The sequence below is a fragment of the Electrophorus electricus genome, chromosome 8, assembly GCF_013358815.1.
Source record: "Electrophorus electricus isolate fEleEle1 chromosome 8, fEleEle1.pri, whole genome shotgun sequence".
Taxonomy (NCBI): domain Eukaryota; kingdom Metazoa; phylum Chordata; class Actinopteri; order Gymnotiformes; family Gymnotidae; genus Electrophorus; species Electrophorus electricus.
The window spans coordinates 12074049-12089858 of NC_049542.1; the positions used below are offsets into that span (position 1 = coordinate 12074049).

Here is a 15810-nt window from a genome sequence, read left to right on the forward strand (position 1 = left end):
TGTGTGTGTGTGTGTGCTTTGTTTTGTTTTTGGTTGTATAACAGGATAATAACAGGATAATTTGGCTAATTTTCTTCATTCATTGTTGTTCTACCCTGTAACTTAACTAATTGCTGGTAGTGTCATGGGCCACATAGCATGCGCATACGGACCGCCCCGCGACGAAGACACCGCATGCAGCCAAGAGTATTGGAGTATATATGCAGTATAGCGGTATTGGAGTTTTCCAAGCGCAAAAAGTCTGTTAGAGAGAGTGTGTGAGAAAGAGGAAGAGTTCTCCAGAGGCGATGTATGGGAATCTTTAAAGGGGGGGGATCTAAAACTCTAACGACAAATCATCAAATACAAAACTATTATTTGGGTTTATTTCCCAATTATTAGAAAGAAGCAAACCATGGAGTCTAAAATAGTTGACTTTTCTTTCATTTGCCTGCTCACGGACATTGAATTTCATTGCATAGTTTTCTTTCATAGCTGAAAATTGATTTTATTGTATAGTCTAGTTTTCCTTACAGAGGAAAGTCAGTTAATCTTTTGTGAGCACTTTTAGGACAGTGAGCACCGTTTAGGACAGTTGTCTTGTAGCGACACGGTTCTGTAAATTCCCCACTGTATTTACAGAATCATGTAACATGTCCCATGGGTCTTCGTCTTAAGGGATAATTAAATAAGCAAGCAAGCATAAAAACAAGAAAAAAATAAAAGGTGGATGTAAACCCCCTCTAATTCTAAACATCACGGAATTCAGTAAATTCGCGGGCACGGGTCAAAGCTTGGCCACCGACATGAAGCGACAAATTGATTTTACATGGATAAACAGAAGAATTCGCTCGTAATCTGGGAAATTGAGTTCCTGACTAAACACAGCGTCTCTCAGCTATTTGGAGTTTTGCTGAAACCTTGCCGTTTATCCTAAGTGAAAAAAACAACAACTCTGTAATGAAACCCCTGACTAAATATTTACGAATCATTCAGTATTTCCTTGACCTCGTTATCCTATTTTCTCAATTTACTAATACCCAGTTGCCATAATTATTTGGCTAAATCCAGAACCCAGGGAAAAAGTGGTGGTATGGCTGTTGTTTATAATAACACTAGTAATGTTTCTGTCTGTACCTTTCATGAGGTATCCTCATTTGAAAATTTGGGGTTGAAACTAATTGTTTCCTTACTCTTACTGTTTTTGTTAATCTACCAACCCCCCAGAACATTCTCGGACCTTCTGTCAGAAATCAGTGAAATTCTCACGTTGGCCAGTTCTATGTGTTCAGCTATGTTTGTGCTAGGGGACTTTAATATTCATGTGGACACTAATTGTTCATTTTCTGTTGAGTTCTTATCTGTGCTTGACTATTTTTCTCTGACACATGTTGATTTTCCTACCCACTCCCACTGTCACACATTAGATCTAATCTGCTCCTCTGGTTAAGATATTACTTCTGTTACTGGATCGCTAGTTGGTATCTCTGATCATAAACTTATTGAAGCCACTGCTAGCATCTTAGTCACATTGCCCATGCACTACATGTCCATTGACCTTGAGACTTTCTCTGCTCATCTCCGCTCCTCTTTCTTAAATATACAGGCTCTATTTGAACCTTTCCAGTCTGGTTTCCATCCTATGCACAGCACTGAGACAGCCCTTTTACATGTTCTCAAAAATCCTCTTCTCTCTACTGATTCTGTTGACTTGGGTATTCTCCTCCTTTTAGATTTTAGTGCTGCCTTTGACACAGTTAACCATAACATACTCATCACCTGTCTCCCAGCCATTTCCATTACTAATACAGTTCTTGAATCGTTAACCTCCTTTATTTGTAATAGATCACATTTTGTTGTTTTAGGTAAACCTAAATCGCACACTCATACCATCACTCAAGGCGTTCCCCAAAGATCAGTTCTTGGCCCGCTCCTGTTAATAATCTATATGCTACCCTTTGGTCAGATTATCTGACGGCATGGTCTCCATTTCCACTGTTATACTGATGACACTCAGATTTATCTTAACACCAAGCCTAACACTACCCTAGTGTTTTAATTTCTTATATCCAAGAACTCAAGCATTGGATGAACATAAACTTCTTAAAACTAAATACTAACAAAACAGAAGTTCTACTTATTGGCTCAAAATCCAAAATCTCAAAATTTTCCAATTTTGAATTAAATTCCATTCAAAGCTCTCCATGGTCTTGCACCTCCCTACCTAACTGAACTGGTATGCTCATACTGCCCCACCCATACACTTCGGTCTTCTGATGCCAGTCTCCTTTCCATCCATCCTTTCCAACTTTAGCTAGATCTCTGTAGGGGGAAGATCCTTTAGTGCTATAGCCCCAAAATTATGGAACATTCTACCTCAATGTCTGTGTCTGCTCTTCACTTTACTCTTTCAAATCAATGTGTTGAATGTGTCAATTATTGGTTTTTTTTTCTCTCTCCATCTTTATTGTTATTGTAAAGCGACCTTGAGTCCACGAGAGGTACTATATAAATTAAATTTATTATTATTAGTAGTAGTAGTAGTATTTATTATTGACCTGACCATTGGCAAGGGATTAGGTTTGAGGTAACTGGTTTTCACAGCATTCCATCATACATAGTGTGAGTATGCTCATTAGTCTAGATTAGAGTCATGAAATTTAGATTGTTTTAATCTGTGGATTAATGTTCTTTTCCTTTACGTGTACTTTTCCTTTATCTGTGTTCTGTAGGTGTAAATGTCTTTTTAAGGAAAATTGCAGTGGCAGCAGCCTCAAGACCCTTGGTTGAGATCACACAGCAGGGAGAGACTCTCTCTATCCAGACCTCCACAAGTGTCCACACCACTCATATTTCCTTCACTGTAGGTCAGTCCTTCAATGAGGCCACTGTGGATGGGCGACCTTGCATGGTAAAAGGACCTCATTTTGCATTCATCTGTCCTTTATGCAACAAACAAATAAAAACCACATATAATTTGAAATATTTTATTATATATGTAATCCCACCCACATTTTGCATTGCTCTACCTGTTTATCATTTCTGTAAGAAAAGCAATATTTTTAAACTGGAGATTTATTCAGCAGGTGAAACATCTACTTTATTGATCCTTTTCTTCAGAGTTTTCCCAAATGGGAGACAGACCGAAAAATCACCTGTGAGCAAACACTGCAAAAAGGGGAGGGGCCTCCAACATGTTGGACACGGGAGCTGACCAGTGATAGAGAGCTCATTCTGGTAAGGCAGTGCACTGAGCTTTGTACTTCTAAATCCACGTACCCGAAGGTACATACTTTACTAATCATGATTTTGGACCAGGCCCAGTCAAACTAACAACGGCTAGAATAGTTTTGAGAATATAGTTTTCATTTAAATTGAAAATGAAAGGTGGCAAGAACATTCTTGAATGTCAAGGGCATCACTCACTTCTTTGGGTGGACTGCTTTGGCTTTGTATCACAAGGGAATCAAATTTGATGAGATCACTTAGGTCTTTTGCTCTGGCATGCTTGTGTAGGCGTTTTTCATTCATTTTTGCATTTTCATGTACATAGAGATATATTCAAAAACCCAGATGATGTGGACAAATATCTCTTTGAAAACACATCCATATATATAAGGTATCTGTCTAGACTCCACAGGGAACCATAAGTAAAAACTTGCCCCTCTTTATTTCTTGCCAGTTTTACAGTTGGCCTCATTAGCATGAGCATTAGACTAGTAGCTGCTATGGTTGGTTGAAGTTACAAGGATGAATGTGTCATGTGAAGCACTGTAGTACAGCTCAGCTCCATAATCTGTTCAGACTAAGGTCATATATACCACATTTAAAAGATATTGTGAACAAACAAACAACAACAACAGAAAAGGATTTGGGCAGTAAATTGGATTTGGGCCACTTTTATCTGCAGTGTCAACAATATTCTTAGTGTCCAAGATTCCTGATACAGGTTTCAGAGACCTTTAAAAAGACATTGCATTGTGGTGGGCTTTAATGGGTTACATCATCAACATTCTGATGTTTTTAAGGTTATCTATCAAATTTTGCCTGCAAGGCTGGATTCAAACAGGACTTGTAATAACTGTGTTGTATGATCAAATAGCTCTGGGGACAAAACTGACAAATGTGATGTAAGAACCAACCCTGCATATAACGGACTTACAAATCCCGGAAGCCTACCCAGTTCTCCAGCACCAAATTGGATCTTCCCATTCATGCTCTGGGAAGATCCAGCCTCACGCTGTAAAACTCAGTTAGTTGTGTTTTCTCCAGCAGTTTATTGCTTCACACATCTGAGTTGTGCTTACTTCATTGAAGTTACCAGTGTGTACTTATTAGAACCACATTCACAAATAATAGAGAGTGGAATGAGCTTTGGCAACCAGTTGCCTCAAACATGACTAGACAATTTGATAGGTTTAATTAGGATCACAATATGTCACTGCTGTGAAATCACTGGGTGGCAGGGAAGGCCTTTTAGTGCATACCAATCATTTTCTTCTTAAGAAACAAATAACTGCAGAGATGCGACCAGATGGGGGCACATTCCATCACACATGCAGCTGAATTGCCATTGGTGGTTCCACAGTGAACTCCTGAATCCAATCACGATGAATGAACTCAGGACAGCTGGCCAAACAAACAAACAAACAAAGCGAGCAAGCAAGTACATGTAGGACCACACTCAAGATGGTACTGTGATGCACTGCGTAATTTGACTGACTGTACTGGTGAATTCTTGCTGTTCTTTTTTTTTTCAGACCATGAGGGCAGGAGATATTGTTTGTGTCCGTGTGTATGAGCGGGAGTGACGAGACCTGTAACACATGTGGTCACACCTCAGCCTTTACTTCATTGTTTCATTTATACTATGCACCAAAGTGTCAGTGTCTCAGTATAATAGCACATACCTGCTACTTAGCTATTTTGTGTATGTGTGTTTGTGGTGTGTGTGTGTGTGTATGTGTGTGTGTGTGTGTGTGTGTGTGTGTGTGTGTGTGTGTGTGTGTGTGTGTGTGTGTGAAAGAGTTGACAAAGTGTGTACGTGTGTGCATGTGTATACGTGTCTGCTAGCTTCTCTGTCTGCGTGTCTCGATATATACTCGATATATAAGACTTAAGGGTCAATAAAACATGTTATTTTTAATAAACATTTATACATTCATTCGTAGTGAAGTTCACTTTCTGTGAAGCTGCTGGTCATACAGTCACAACTGTGCATTGAATCATGTCTGACTCTTGAAATGACATACAGATGTTTCGGCATGCAAAGTTACTGCTTATACAACCAAATATCAGTTCCTTTCCATGCCCTCCAAATCATTACTTCTATCCCCTGCATGCCTGCAAAGTTCAATTGTGCCAGATCCACTACTAGAACACATGTCAGGGTCCAGTGTAAGTCTACAGTATAACCAGCTGCTGTACCATTTGTTTGTATTTAAATTTCCACCTTCTCAGGGGCTTAGATCATCGACAGTCCCCAGTACACATTTGCTGACTCTAATTCTCTGACCATTCTTCAGTTAGGACTGTGCACAATAAATACAGATTTCATGATCACACCCCAGTTTTTCCTCAAAGGCCTTGGCAGCAAAGGCTGGGAGGGGCTAATGGGAAAGAAGGAACTAACAAAAGACAAATTACAACAGAAAAGAAAAGACAGCAAAATAATTATTTGTGTTCCCTTTGCTCATCATCCCATCTGTGCCTGGTTGCAGCCTATGAAGTCAGAGAAGGCTTCTCATTCCTCCTCACCCAATTTCTGTGTGTAGCTTTAACATTTCACATCTGGCTGTTTGATGGATCTTGACTGCTTCACCCTTGCCCTGCCATTCCTTTATTTGGAATGCCTTTTATTTGTTTGCCTCCTTCTGACATACAGAATGATTAATTATTGCCTGGTGCAATTTTGAAATGATTCATCAGAGTCACAGGGGTTATAGCACTTTCTTCCTGCCATACTGCCTCATTCCCTCTCTGCTCTTTTTCTTTCAGAAATACATTCACACACACACACACACACACACACACATTCAGATAAAATCTCACACATGCGCTCACGTCCACATCCCAAGTTCAGATTTCCCTGTATTTTTTCAGCCTGCAGCCATGATGGTTTTTCCATGTTTCCAGAGAGCAAAGCACACAAAAAATCCTTCTGAGGTTTGGTTCAAGGGTAAGGTTCCTGTGTGTGTGTGTGTGTGTGTGTGTGTGTGTGTGTGTGTGTGTGTGTGTATACACACATTTACACACAAAAAGTATTGGGTCCTCTTTATACTTTTCCATTCTCAAAGGCAAACAAGCCCTGTAAGTGTGTGTTCATATGTGTGCTCTCAGTCCATCATCAGGTTTATTCACTCCTTAAGCCTGTTTTCCTGTGCCTATTGGGATATTTCAGCAAAGCCTAACAATGCCGTCAGCAGCAGAACACAAGATTCACACTGTATTCCTTTGATCTGACATGGTTTACACACCATCCAGGTAACAAATGGGGACTATTGTATGATACATTTGCCTGTCATCTGGGTTAATTTACTGAATTTGGATTTAAATAAAAGGAAAAAAAATACTAACAAACTTCATATGGTTTGAAATGCTAGGAATATAACAGTTGCCTTGTTAATCAGAGTTGCATTAGACTAACACTGGTAAGAGGTCACTGACTCCTCCCTACAAGAGGGTATTGTGGTCCATTTTAAAAGGGGCCCCACCTCGATAATTTTACCAGCTACTAAACCACCACAACTAGAAAGAACAAATGAAACCCACAAAACCAGCAGGGCTACTGGAGCTTCTTCCATCCCTGTCTGTTGCCATGGTGACTCACCAGCACCAGGCTTGATGTCAGATCATTCCTGAGGCAGTGATGTCACAGGGGACGTACATCATCTGATTGGCCATGGAATGTCGTGTTTTTTTTTTTTCTGCAGCTGGAATTGAAGTGGGGGTGGGATGGGTTTGGGGTTGTTGCCTCCTAAAGTGTCCAGAAACCAAAACAGTGATAAACAAATGCAAACATGTAATAAGTACTGTCCTGACAAGCCTAAATGACTTACAGGAAGATGGGGAGTCCTTTCTTCCAGGAAAAGTGTGTTAAAAAAAGATTCAAAAGATTTGTGATCCAAAGTCATTTGGTACACTGCTGGCCTGGAGTAAGGGATGTGTGTGTGTGTGTGTGTGTGTGTGTGTGTGTGTGTGTTGTGTGTGTGTGTGTGTGTGTGTGTGTGTGTGTGTGTGTGTGTGTGTGTGACAAATCCTTAGTCATATGACAAATCCTTAGTCACCATGTGACCCCATTTGTCTGCAGAGTTGTAGTGCTTCAGTAATTAAAGAAAATAATGAAAGCTGGAAAGCAAGAGGGGTAGAGAGGGGGAAAGGGAAGTGAGAAAGGGCAACAGATGAGAGAGATAGGGAGGAAATTGAAGGAGAGCATGATGGTAAAGGAGTCATCTGATACTCAGTATGCTAAAGAATGGCTATATTCCTATAAAATTCATAAAGGACTTGGGAGTAACAGAAGTGCAACTGAAATAATAACCAGACACTATTTTAAAGCACAAGTAAAACTAAAGGTCAGCTAGTGTCTGACACAAATCATTCATAAAAATAATTTCTACTCCTGTGGCCCAATACCTGAGAATGCAATCAGGAGGAAAGGTAAGTTAGTCTTCGGTTCACTGGTTTACTATGGTCATAGTAGGCAATGAAAGAGATATAGAGATGAGCTTAATTTTCATATAAATAGACTGTACTGGTGTCCAATGTTTATAGGTCACATTATGAGTCAAATTATAAACTGGAGTTAAAAGGGGGGGGAAAATGAATAAATACATTGAAAAAAACAATTAAAACAATTGCAAAGTTTCAAAGTTCAGGTCAAATTTGATTACATAGTGCTTTTTACAACAACCATTATCACAAAGCAATTTTACAGATGTCCAGGTCCAAGCCATCAGTCAGCAAGCCAGAATAACTGTGTTAAGAAAAAATCCCTAAGAGCATGAGGAAGAAACCTCGAGAGTAGCTATTAATTAGTTATTAATTAATGCATGTGTTTACTGCTGATGGGTGCACTAGACTATAAGACTTGATTATAGCAGTGGTGTAGGATTTATTTCAACTTGGGGGGATTGCTCACACCACCCAACCTAACACATTATCAACAATAATGTGGCATGTCTGCTCTGCCCCTCCCTATTGATAATATCACAGCTAATTGTATTACCTTAGCAAGGTCAAACTGATTTCTAAACTAACAAGTTAATGTCATAGTACAAGTTAACAGAAGAATTTGTTATGTGTAGACAGTCAAGATTCCAGCTCTGCAAAGTTAAAGACAGAATAAAAACTTTCTGAATGTGATTATTTATTATTGTTTATTTATTCTTTATTATAATTATTTATTATTTATATATATAATATATATATATTATTTATTATTTATTATTGTTGCCCTGTTTCATTATCTGTCTGTCTGACTCCTCTCAGGCATTGGTTGTTCAGTTAATAAATAGGTTGCTTTTATTACATATTGGAAAAGTCTTAATTCTGCATTATTTTGCTACTCCTATAATTAAATAGACACTTAAAATTGTAATTACAATATTAAAAGTACGTTGATGACGTGGTTATACTACATACAGTGATAGCCTTCAATCAGTAATTGATTTGATAACAATCCGAATTATATATCTTTATTATTTAAAAAATATTCAATGATTCAACTGAGATTATAAAATAACTTCATGATATAGTTTAAGATAAATACCGCGCTGAGAATCACTCGAATGCGCAGTTTGCCATGGAGCGAGGTAATATAGCGCCGCCCTGTGATCAAAGAAGCGTACTTTGTCATATATTTTTCCACAGGTATTTTTTTCTAAAGTCTAACAACATGCAAGATAATAATCGTAATACATTTTTATGCTTTAACATAGGTTATTGCCATACATTCGTTCACGACTGAAAAACGGTAAAACTGGTCTCCTCTAACAATAATTGCAATATGCTGCTTGGTTAGTGAGGCCGGGAACTCGAGGCGACACGCGCCCCCTTCTTGCTCCTCACTGCTCACGTGCCCTGTCGCCGCAGTCACGTGACTCTACTTCCTGGATTATTCTTTCGTGGTGCGATAAAAAAAAATCATTAGATTAAAATTCGAGCAGATGTGTGGCAGATTAATACGACAGAGGGAAATCACCGTCAAGTCAAACAGAAGGACCCAAATCCATCACAAAGAAGCATCAAAGCAGCTAAGCTTTAATCATTCTTTTGTAAACAAGATTCTTCCCAAACAGACCACTCTAGTTTGATGCAACGTTAGCTAGCTATTCAGCTCATTTTAGCGTTCAAGGGTGTCTTTGGCAAACAAAACACTAGATTATGGTAATAAAACAGGCATGTTTAAACTGTAGTAGCGCCAGTGCCTGCCAATTCAACAGACAATTGTGTTTTTAACAGCGTAGGTAGCAGTAGAAACTGAACAGGTTGTTGGATAGCTAGCGATTCCAGCGGTCTCTGTTACTCAACGATAAAAGGTAGTTAGCTAGCTAACGGTAAAGAAATCCGATATGTCGAAATACACTAGTTTTCCGGAGCCGAATGACGATCACAATCCATTTCAGGTTATTTATTAATTTATTTGTTTATTTATTTTTTACAGGTGTTATGAATCAGGTTTTCAAACGCGACTTGTTAATTATGTACAGAAGTGCGCTGTGCTGGGATGTTTAAAAAGATTCCGTTACCGTTATCCTGTTCCTAGGATCCTTCAGTGACTCAACATAGTAGCAACACAGACTATCCTACGCTGGACCTCTACAATCCATTTGACAACAGAGCGACCGGGGTAAAGAGAAAATGTTTGACAGCAGAAATACAATACAGAAAGTCTGATGTGTTCCTTGAGAAAGAGTCTAGACATATTTATTCTTATATCCTTTCATCCCATCATGAGGCAGCTGTTTGGAGAAAACATGACCATGGCATAGATGACATTCAAGATTGCAGTTTCGGATGGTTGCAACAGCTGCCCTTCCACTATAATATTGTACACAGATAGAAGTGGCATGAATTAATCTTTTCAATCATGGTGACCAGGTTTCATTAAGGCATACAGTTAGCTTGTTTAAGTGTGTTTAATAAGGAAAATTCTGCATCCCACAGACAGGGACGTGTTGCTAATTATGAAACAATAATTTCATAAATACAGCTATCTTGACTAGGACATTTAGTGGTATTCTGCTTGCATGTTGCATGTTTACATGTTCATGCTGTTTATCACTATGATGAGTAACCAAAAATATATTCCACATTGAACATTCTGTTATTGACATTACTGACACTCATGATGATTTCTTGCTCTTATTTATTTATTTTTGCCGATGCTGTAGCCTCCACCTCCTTATGAGGCCACCTCTCCATCTGCCCCACCTCCAACTCAAATCCCACCCAGCAGGACCACTCCCACAGAACCTAAAAACTACGGCTCCTACAGCACACAGGTGTCTTTTGCTACTTTACAGACGTCAGAATATTTGGTGTCATACATTTGAAATAGCATCTAGAGGCTTCTGTGTATTACTGAATAAGAAACAATAATTGGGTTCATTGTTTCGGATGGACCAAATAACTCATATGATGCGACTCCCCTGTGGTTCTTGAGGAAATAATAATAATAATAGTAATAATCATAATAATAATTTAACAGAGGCTTCCTGGACATGATCAGGCTTCTTATTGTTCTGGCAAAAACTTCCTGCCATATGCATATTACCAGATATAAAGGAAAGAATGATGGTCTGTTTGGTGGCATGATTCTGAACACCCTGTAAGTTGTTAACTGCCCCTCTCTTTGAAGCAATCTGCAGTGAATTCTACCACAGAAGACCTCCTTCGGAAGCAGGAGGAGCTGGAGCGGAAAGCCAGGGAGCTGGAGAGGAGGGAGCGAGAGCTGGACTCCCACGCCCGCGGCACAGGGACCGGTGAGCAAGGGGTGCAGTGTTTGGGGGGGTGGGTGCATGCAGTGAAGATACAGCTCTGTTCTATTAGTGGTGCGAGCTGACCAAAAGAATAGTACCATGAAGTAAAACTGGATCAATGCCCTGAGTAGCTACCAAGAAAAGAGAAGGTAGACAGATGAGGATGTTGAAAAATCTATTTGAATAGACAGGTGACCTGAGGCAGGGATTGACCGTGTTTAATGGGGTGGTGGTGATGTGAGGTTGGGTGGGAATTAATGGAGTGGTGCTGGATGTGCCTGGTGACTAAGAGAGAGCTCCCATGTCTTCTCTTTAGGCCGTCAGAACAACTGGCCTCCTTTACCATCTTTCTGTCCAGTGGGACCCTGTTTCTATCAGGATATTAATGTGGAGATAAGCCAGGGCTTCCAGCGAACAGTCACCATCATGTACTACTTCTGGATGTGTAAGTTGCTGGAGGGATGTATGCTTGTCGTGTCCTTTCTTGAATATGGGTCTCATTTGTTAGCTCCACATGACTTTTGAGTGCTAGCCTGGAATTCGTGAATCAGTTAGTGCAAACTGGACCATAAGGAGGCCTGTTGGGGTACTCTTTCACAATTACAACCTGTAGAAGAGCCTAAAATGTGGTGTAGTTTAGGTTTCGAAATAAAACAAAAGCTGCCCAATTGATCTCATGTTAGCTACTAAGAGGTGGGCTTCTGTCCCATGTTTTGGTGATGCGTGAACAAAACCTAAAAAGGACCACAGCTTGCAATAGCATAGTTAAGCCACTAGAGGTCAAAAATCACTTGTTAGATTTATTCCTTACAAATATGGCTAGTTCTTCACAGAAAGAAATGTAGCTATATGTGTGAGCCATATTTTGACTGAGGGTCTTTTCTGACTTTGACAGTATATTTCTTTGTAGATGAGGGTATTTGTTAGATAAACAGTGTCTGAAGTTTACATTTCAAATCTTTTATTCTTTATCATCAAATTCTTGTGTAACTGTGTAAACACCTTTCCAATAGGGTTAGATGTTGGTACAATTCCAATATGTATGATTTATAGAGTCCATATAAGCCTTATATTTGAAACATATTGTGAAAGTGTTGATGAATAAGGGTTAAATAACTTTTTTTTTCATGTAAACTGATGAGGGTACTTATAAAAATCTCTTCACACATCATTGCTGAAACTAATCTTTGATGAATGACAACTCTTCTCCCACTTCTAAAATACCCTCAGTGCATCAAAATATGAAATGCCGAAACTCTACAGGATTCTGTGCAAGTATGCAATCTTGCTCTTAAAACTAATAGAAGATGTGAGCTATTCCTCAATTTTTGTAAGCTATAAATGCATATTCTCCTCTTTCCTCCTTGTTCATTGGTTTTGACTTTCCCCTGCCAGCATCCTCTTGTTCTCTCGCTCTCACTCTCTCTCGCTCTGTCTCTCTGTCCCCCATCTTTTTCCGGATCACTTCTTCTTGCTTTTGTTTCCATCCTTTAAAGACACAGCTTGTGCTCTGATCTTCAACCTGATCTCTTGCCTGTCCCTGTTCTGTGTGGACACCACTGGTGGAGTGGGCTTGGGCTTGGCCATCCTCTGGTTTCTGCTCTTCACCCCTTGCTCGTTTGTCTGCTGGTACAGGCCCGTGTACAAAGCCTTCAGGTATGTTCCACCTGGCCCGCCTATGCTGGTTGCTTTCTTTTTTGTAAATACAGGCATCATCACCTCATGAATTTTGAAGTAAATTGATCCGACTAGTTGCTTTAATGTGGAAGTGCTACTTTAACCTTCAGCAGACTGTACTTTAACAAGAATTGCAGCAGCAGTTGATTTAAAGCTTAGCTACTACAGTAAGCTATAGAGCAAATGGATATTGGGCTATTTTCCCCAACAATTATTTTAATAAATGGGTCTCTCTCTATCTCAACAGGAGTGATAGCTCCTTCAACTTTTTTTTGTTCTTCTTCATCTTCTTTGTCCAAGTGGTGGTCTATGTAATCATGACCATTGGCATCCCTGGCTGGGGCTTCAGGTAAGGGAAATGACCTTTGTCGCTGCTGGTGTCCATTTAGAACTGTTGCCATTGTTCCTGCCTAACTGCCTCTACCAATGCCCCCCTCCCCATGTTACTCTTGCTGCCTCTCCAGTGGTTGGATCGTGGCGCTTGGTGCGCTGAATAGGAATATGGCAGTTGGAGTGATCATGCTGCTGAATGCCGTGGCCTTCACTGCCCAGGCCGCTATGGGAGTTGTCATGCTCAAGAAGGTAAACACGAGCTTTCTGTTCCACATGAGTAAGCAACTGTTACCCAGATAGCTGTTTCCGCAAATTGGTTTTGGAGGAACATCTTTAAATAACAAGAACAACCACAAAACCCATTTGGATTAAGTGGGGTTTTGTTACGATTGCCCATAATCTTGGTTCCTCAGGTAGAACCAATTGTGAATCTTGGTGTATGCTTTGATAGGACAGCATGAGTACAAGATGTGCACAAGCTTTCTGCCTCACAAAATGTGCAAACTAAGTCCTCAATAACACTTCCGTGATACTGTTTTTCTCTTGAATTAATGAGCAAGAAAACTCGGAAGACCACAAGTAGTACCTTGATCTTATGGCAAGGTCCAAAATGGCATTCGGTCTCTGGAAATCTCTGGTGTGATGTTTCTGCATAGAGCCAAATACCACCATGGTTTGGTCTATGTGAGGTGCTTACCCTGATGACTGCATGTAGTTTGAGAATGTGCTGGAAGGAAGTCCTACTGTCATTTGTGGTGTTTGGCTGCTAAACACTAATGCACAGCGTGTACACCTCCAACATCAGTCAACAGAGAAAGCAGCCGTCAGGCCTGAAGTTAGTTGCACGTCACTTAATCTTACCACATGTAAAAGAGCCTGATAGTATGCCCATTTCATTTCCCGGTCTGCTGTGATTTGAGGGTGCTGAGATTCGAGGGCTCCATTTGCATAGCACTTTCCTTGTGGTTGAGCCTGGGTATGCAGTATTTCCAGCATGTAATCTATCTACTTCTATTCCTTCAGGTCCACTCTTTGTACAGGCAGACCGGAGCCAGCTTCCAGAAGGCCCAGGCGGAATTCGCTACTGGCGTGCTTTCCAATCAGGCAGTGCGCCAGGCAACTGTGAGTGCCTCTGCCTCGGCCGCACAGGGGGCCTTCATCGGAGCCCAGTAGAGTGAAGGACTAAGGGCAGTGGGGATGGGGGGGAGGGAGAGGATGGAGGGCCAAAAAATAGGAACTAGGGATCGTCCTATACTTGCAGGCCGACTTTGTTCCAAATGACACCTACTAACTTGTGCTAGGTATTTCTTGATTGTGTGTAAGGTGTAGATACCGTAGATCAAGGTGAAATGTAATAACATGATGTTGCCCATTTATTGGCTTGCTAACTGGTCAGCCGTACTGCTGAACCTCAGACCTGCTAGTCACTCATTTTACCAAATTAGTCTATATAAATACCTAGCTGAAGGAACAGGAATTGCCTGTGTAATTTCCTGTCATGTGCTGAATAAGGAAAGGGAGGAAATCAGTGAATTATGGATGGCCATTACTAACCGTTGGGCAGGTGTTGTGAATAATGCTACTTTTGTGGTAGGATTATTAACCTGTTTGAGAAATGAAAGTGAAAAGGTTAAGAAGCATCAGGAAAGAAACAGAGAGAATCATAATTATGCTTCTTGTTTGTAATAAGAGTCAGGAGGTGTGACAGTATTGAGTTTAAATAGTGAAGAGTTCACACCAGAAGTGACTACTTGCAACACAGATCTAAAGTAGCCTGTACACTGTAGCATACATTCTTTAAATTGCAAGTAAATACACATAAATGTACATTAAAAGACAGTTTAACTGTTATGTAATAGACAATACACAATGAAATCATTTTAAAAGGTGTATTCTATAAGATTTAAACACAAATGTCTTAGAAATTAGGCATATTGCTCTGTAACCTGACAGGACTTGTCAGTCATTTTTGAGAGGACAGCCTGAGGTAACCATCACTGTTTTAGTTGTTAAAATGAACATTAGAAAGATGTTATTTTGGATCTTGGCTTCATATTTTACCCAATGCAGCTTTACCAGTTTGGTACTAAAACATATATGTTCCAGTAGCTCCATTTCTACTTAAGACTGTTGCCATTCTGCCTGCCTCTTGCTGATGATCAGTAACAGAAAATTACAGACATCTGATTGCCACATATTGTATAAACTTTTGATTGGCACGTGTTGTATATATTTCTGACCAGACTAGAGACCCCTTATGTTTCTGGTGGTGGGTTTACTTTTTTCCCATGTAGGACATGGTTTACTGTGGTGCCACATTTGTAACTGCTAATTTTGATGCATTTTGTATTCTAACCTGAATGCCAAACAAAATGTTCCTTGACTCTTCTTTACTGTATTGAAAATATGGAGGGGGCATAAATCGCCAGAGCAAAGCAAATTACCAACAGTCTAGCTCTCATTGTTCTGTTACCTGTTTTGAATGTATATATTTTGCCTTTATAGACATATTCTGTCGTAATTCTTCATATTTATCAAGGAATGCCAATTTAAGATTTTGCATAATGCCAAAAGTATGTCTACAACCTCTCCACCCCCCACCCCAAAAGCCCGCATCCAAACAAACAAAAAAAACGTGTGTGCGTGTGTTTTGGTATTGGTGCTGTAGGCTATTATGTTTGTCATCGCAGTTTAATTGTTTTAATAAAATTAATGTATGTGAATCTAAGAATGGAATTTTTCTTAGAACAAGTTATGAAAATGAATTAATGTTAAAAGGTGTGTCAGAAAAAATAATAACAAACCTCATTCAACAGGAATTATGTTAAAACAAAGAGAA

At 39.8% G+C, this 15810-nt stretch overlaps 2 protein-coding genes across 2 annotated transcripts; both read left to right on the plus strand.

Annotated features, from left to right (window-relative positions):
• Positions 1 to 124: 124 nt before the first annotated feature.
• crabp2b (cellular retinoic acid binding protein 2, b) lies at positions 125 to 4790 on the plus strand. Its single transcript, XM_035529172.1, has 4 exons — positions 125 to 194; positions 2712 to 2890; positions 3100 to 3216; positions 4740 to 4790. The coding sequence occupies exons 1-4, from the start codon at positions 125 to 127 to the stop codon at positions 4788 to 4790; spliced, it is 417 nt and encodes a 138-aa protein (XP_035385065.1).
• A 4291-nt stretch (positions 4791 to 9081) lies between these two features.
• Positions 9082 to 15699, plus strand: scamp3 (secretory carrier membrane protein 3). Its single transcript, XM_027002325.2, has 9 exons — positions 9082 to 9605; positions 9746 to 9829; positions 10374 to 10484; positions 10841 to 10964; positions 11278 to 11406; positions 12458 to 12617; positions 12886 to 12987; positions 13103 to 13220; positions 13995 to 15699. Exons 1-9 carry the CDS (start codon positions 9552 to 9554, stop codon positions 14142 to 14144), a joined length of 1032 nt encoding a protein of 343 aa, XP_026858126.2. The 5' UTR covers positions 9082 to 9551; the 3' UTR covers positions 14145 to 15699.
• The last annotated feature ends 111 nt before the right edge of the window (positions 15700 to 15810 follow it).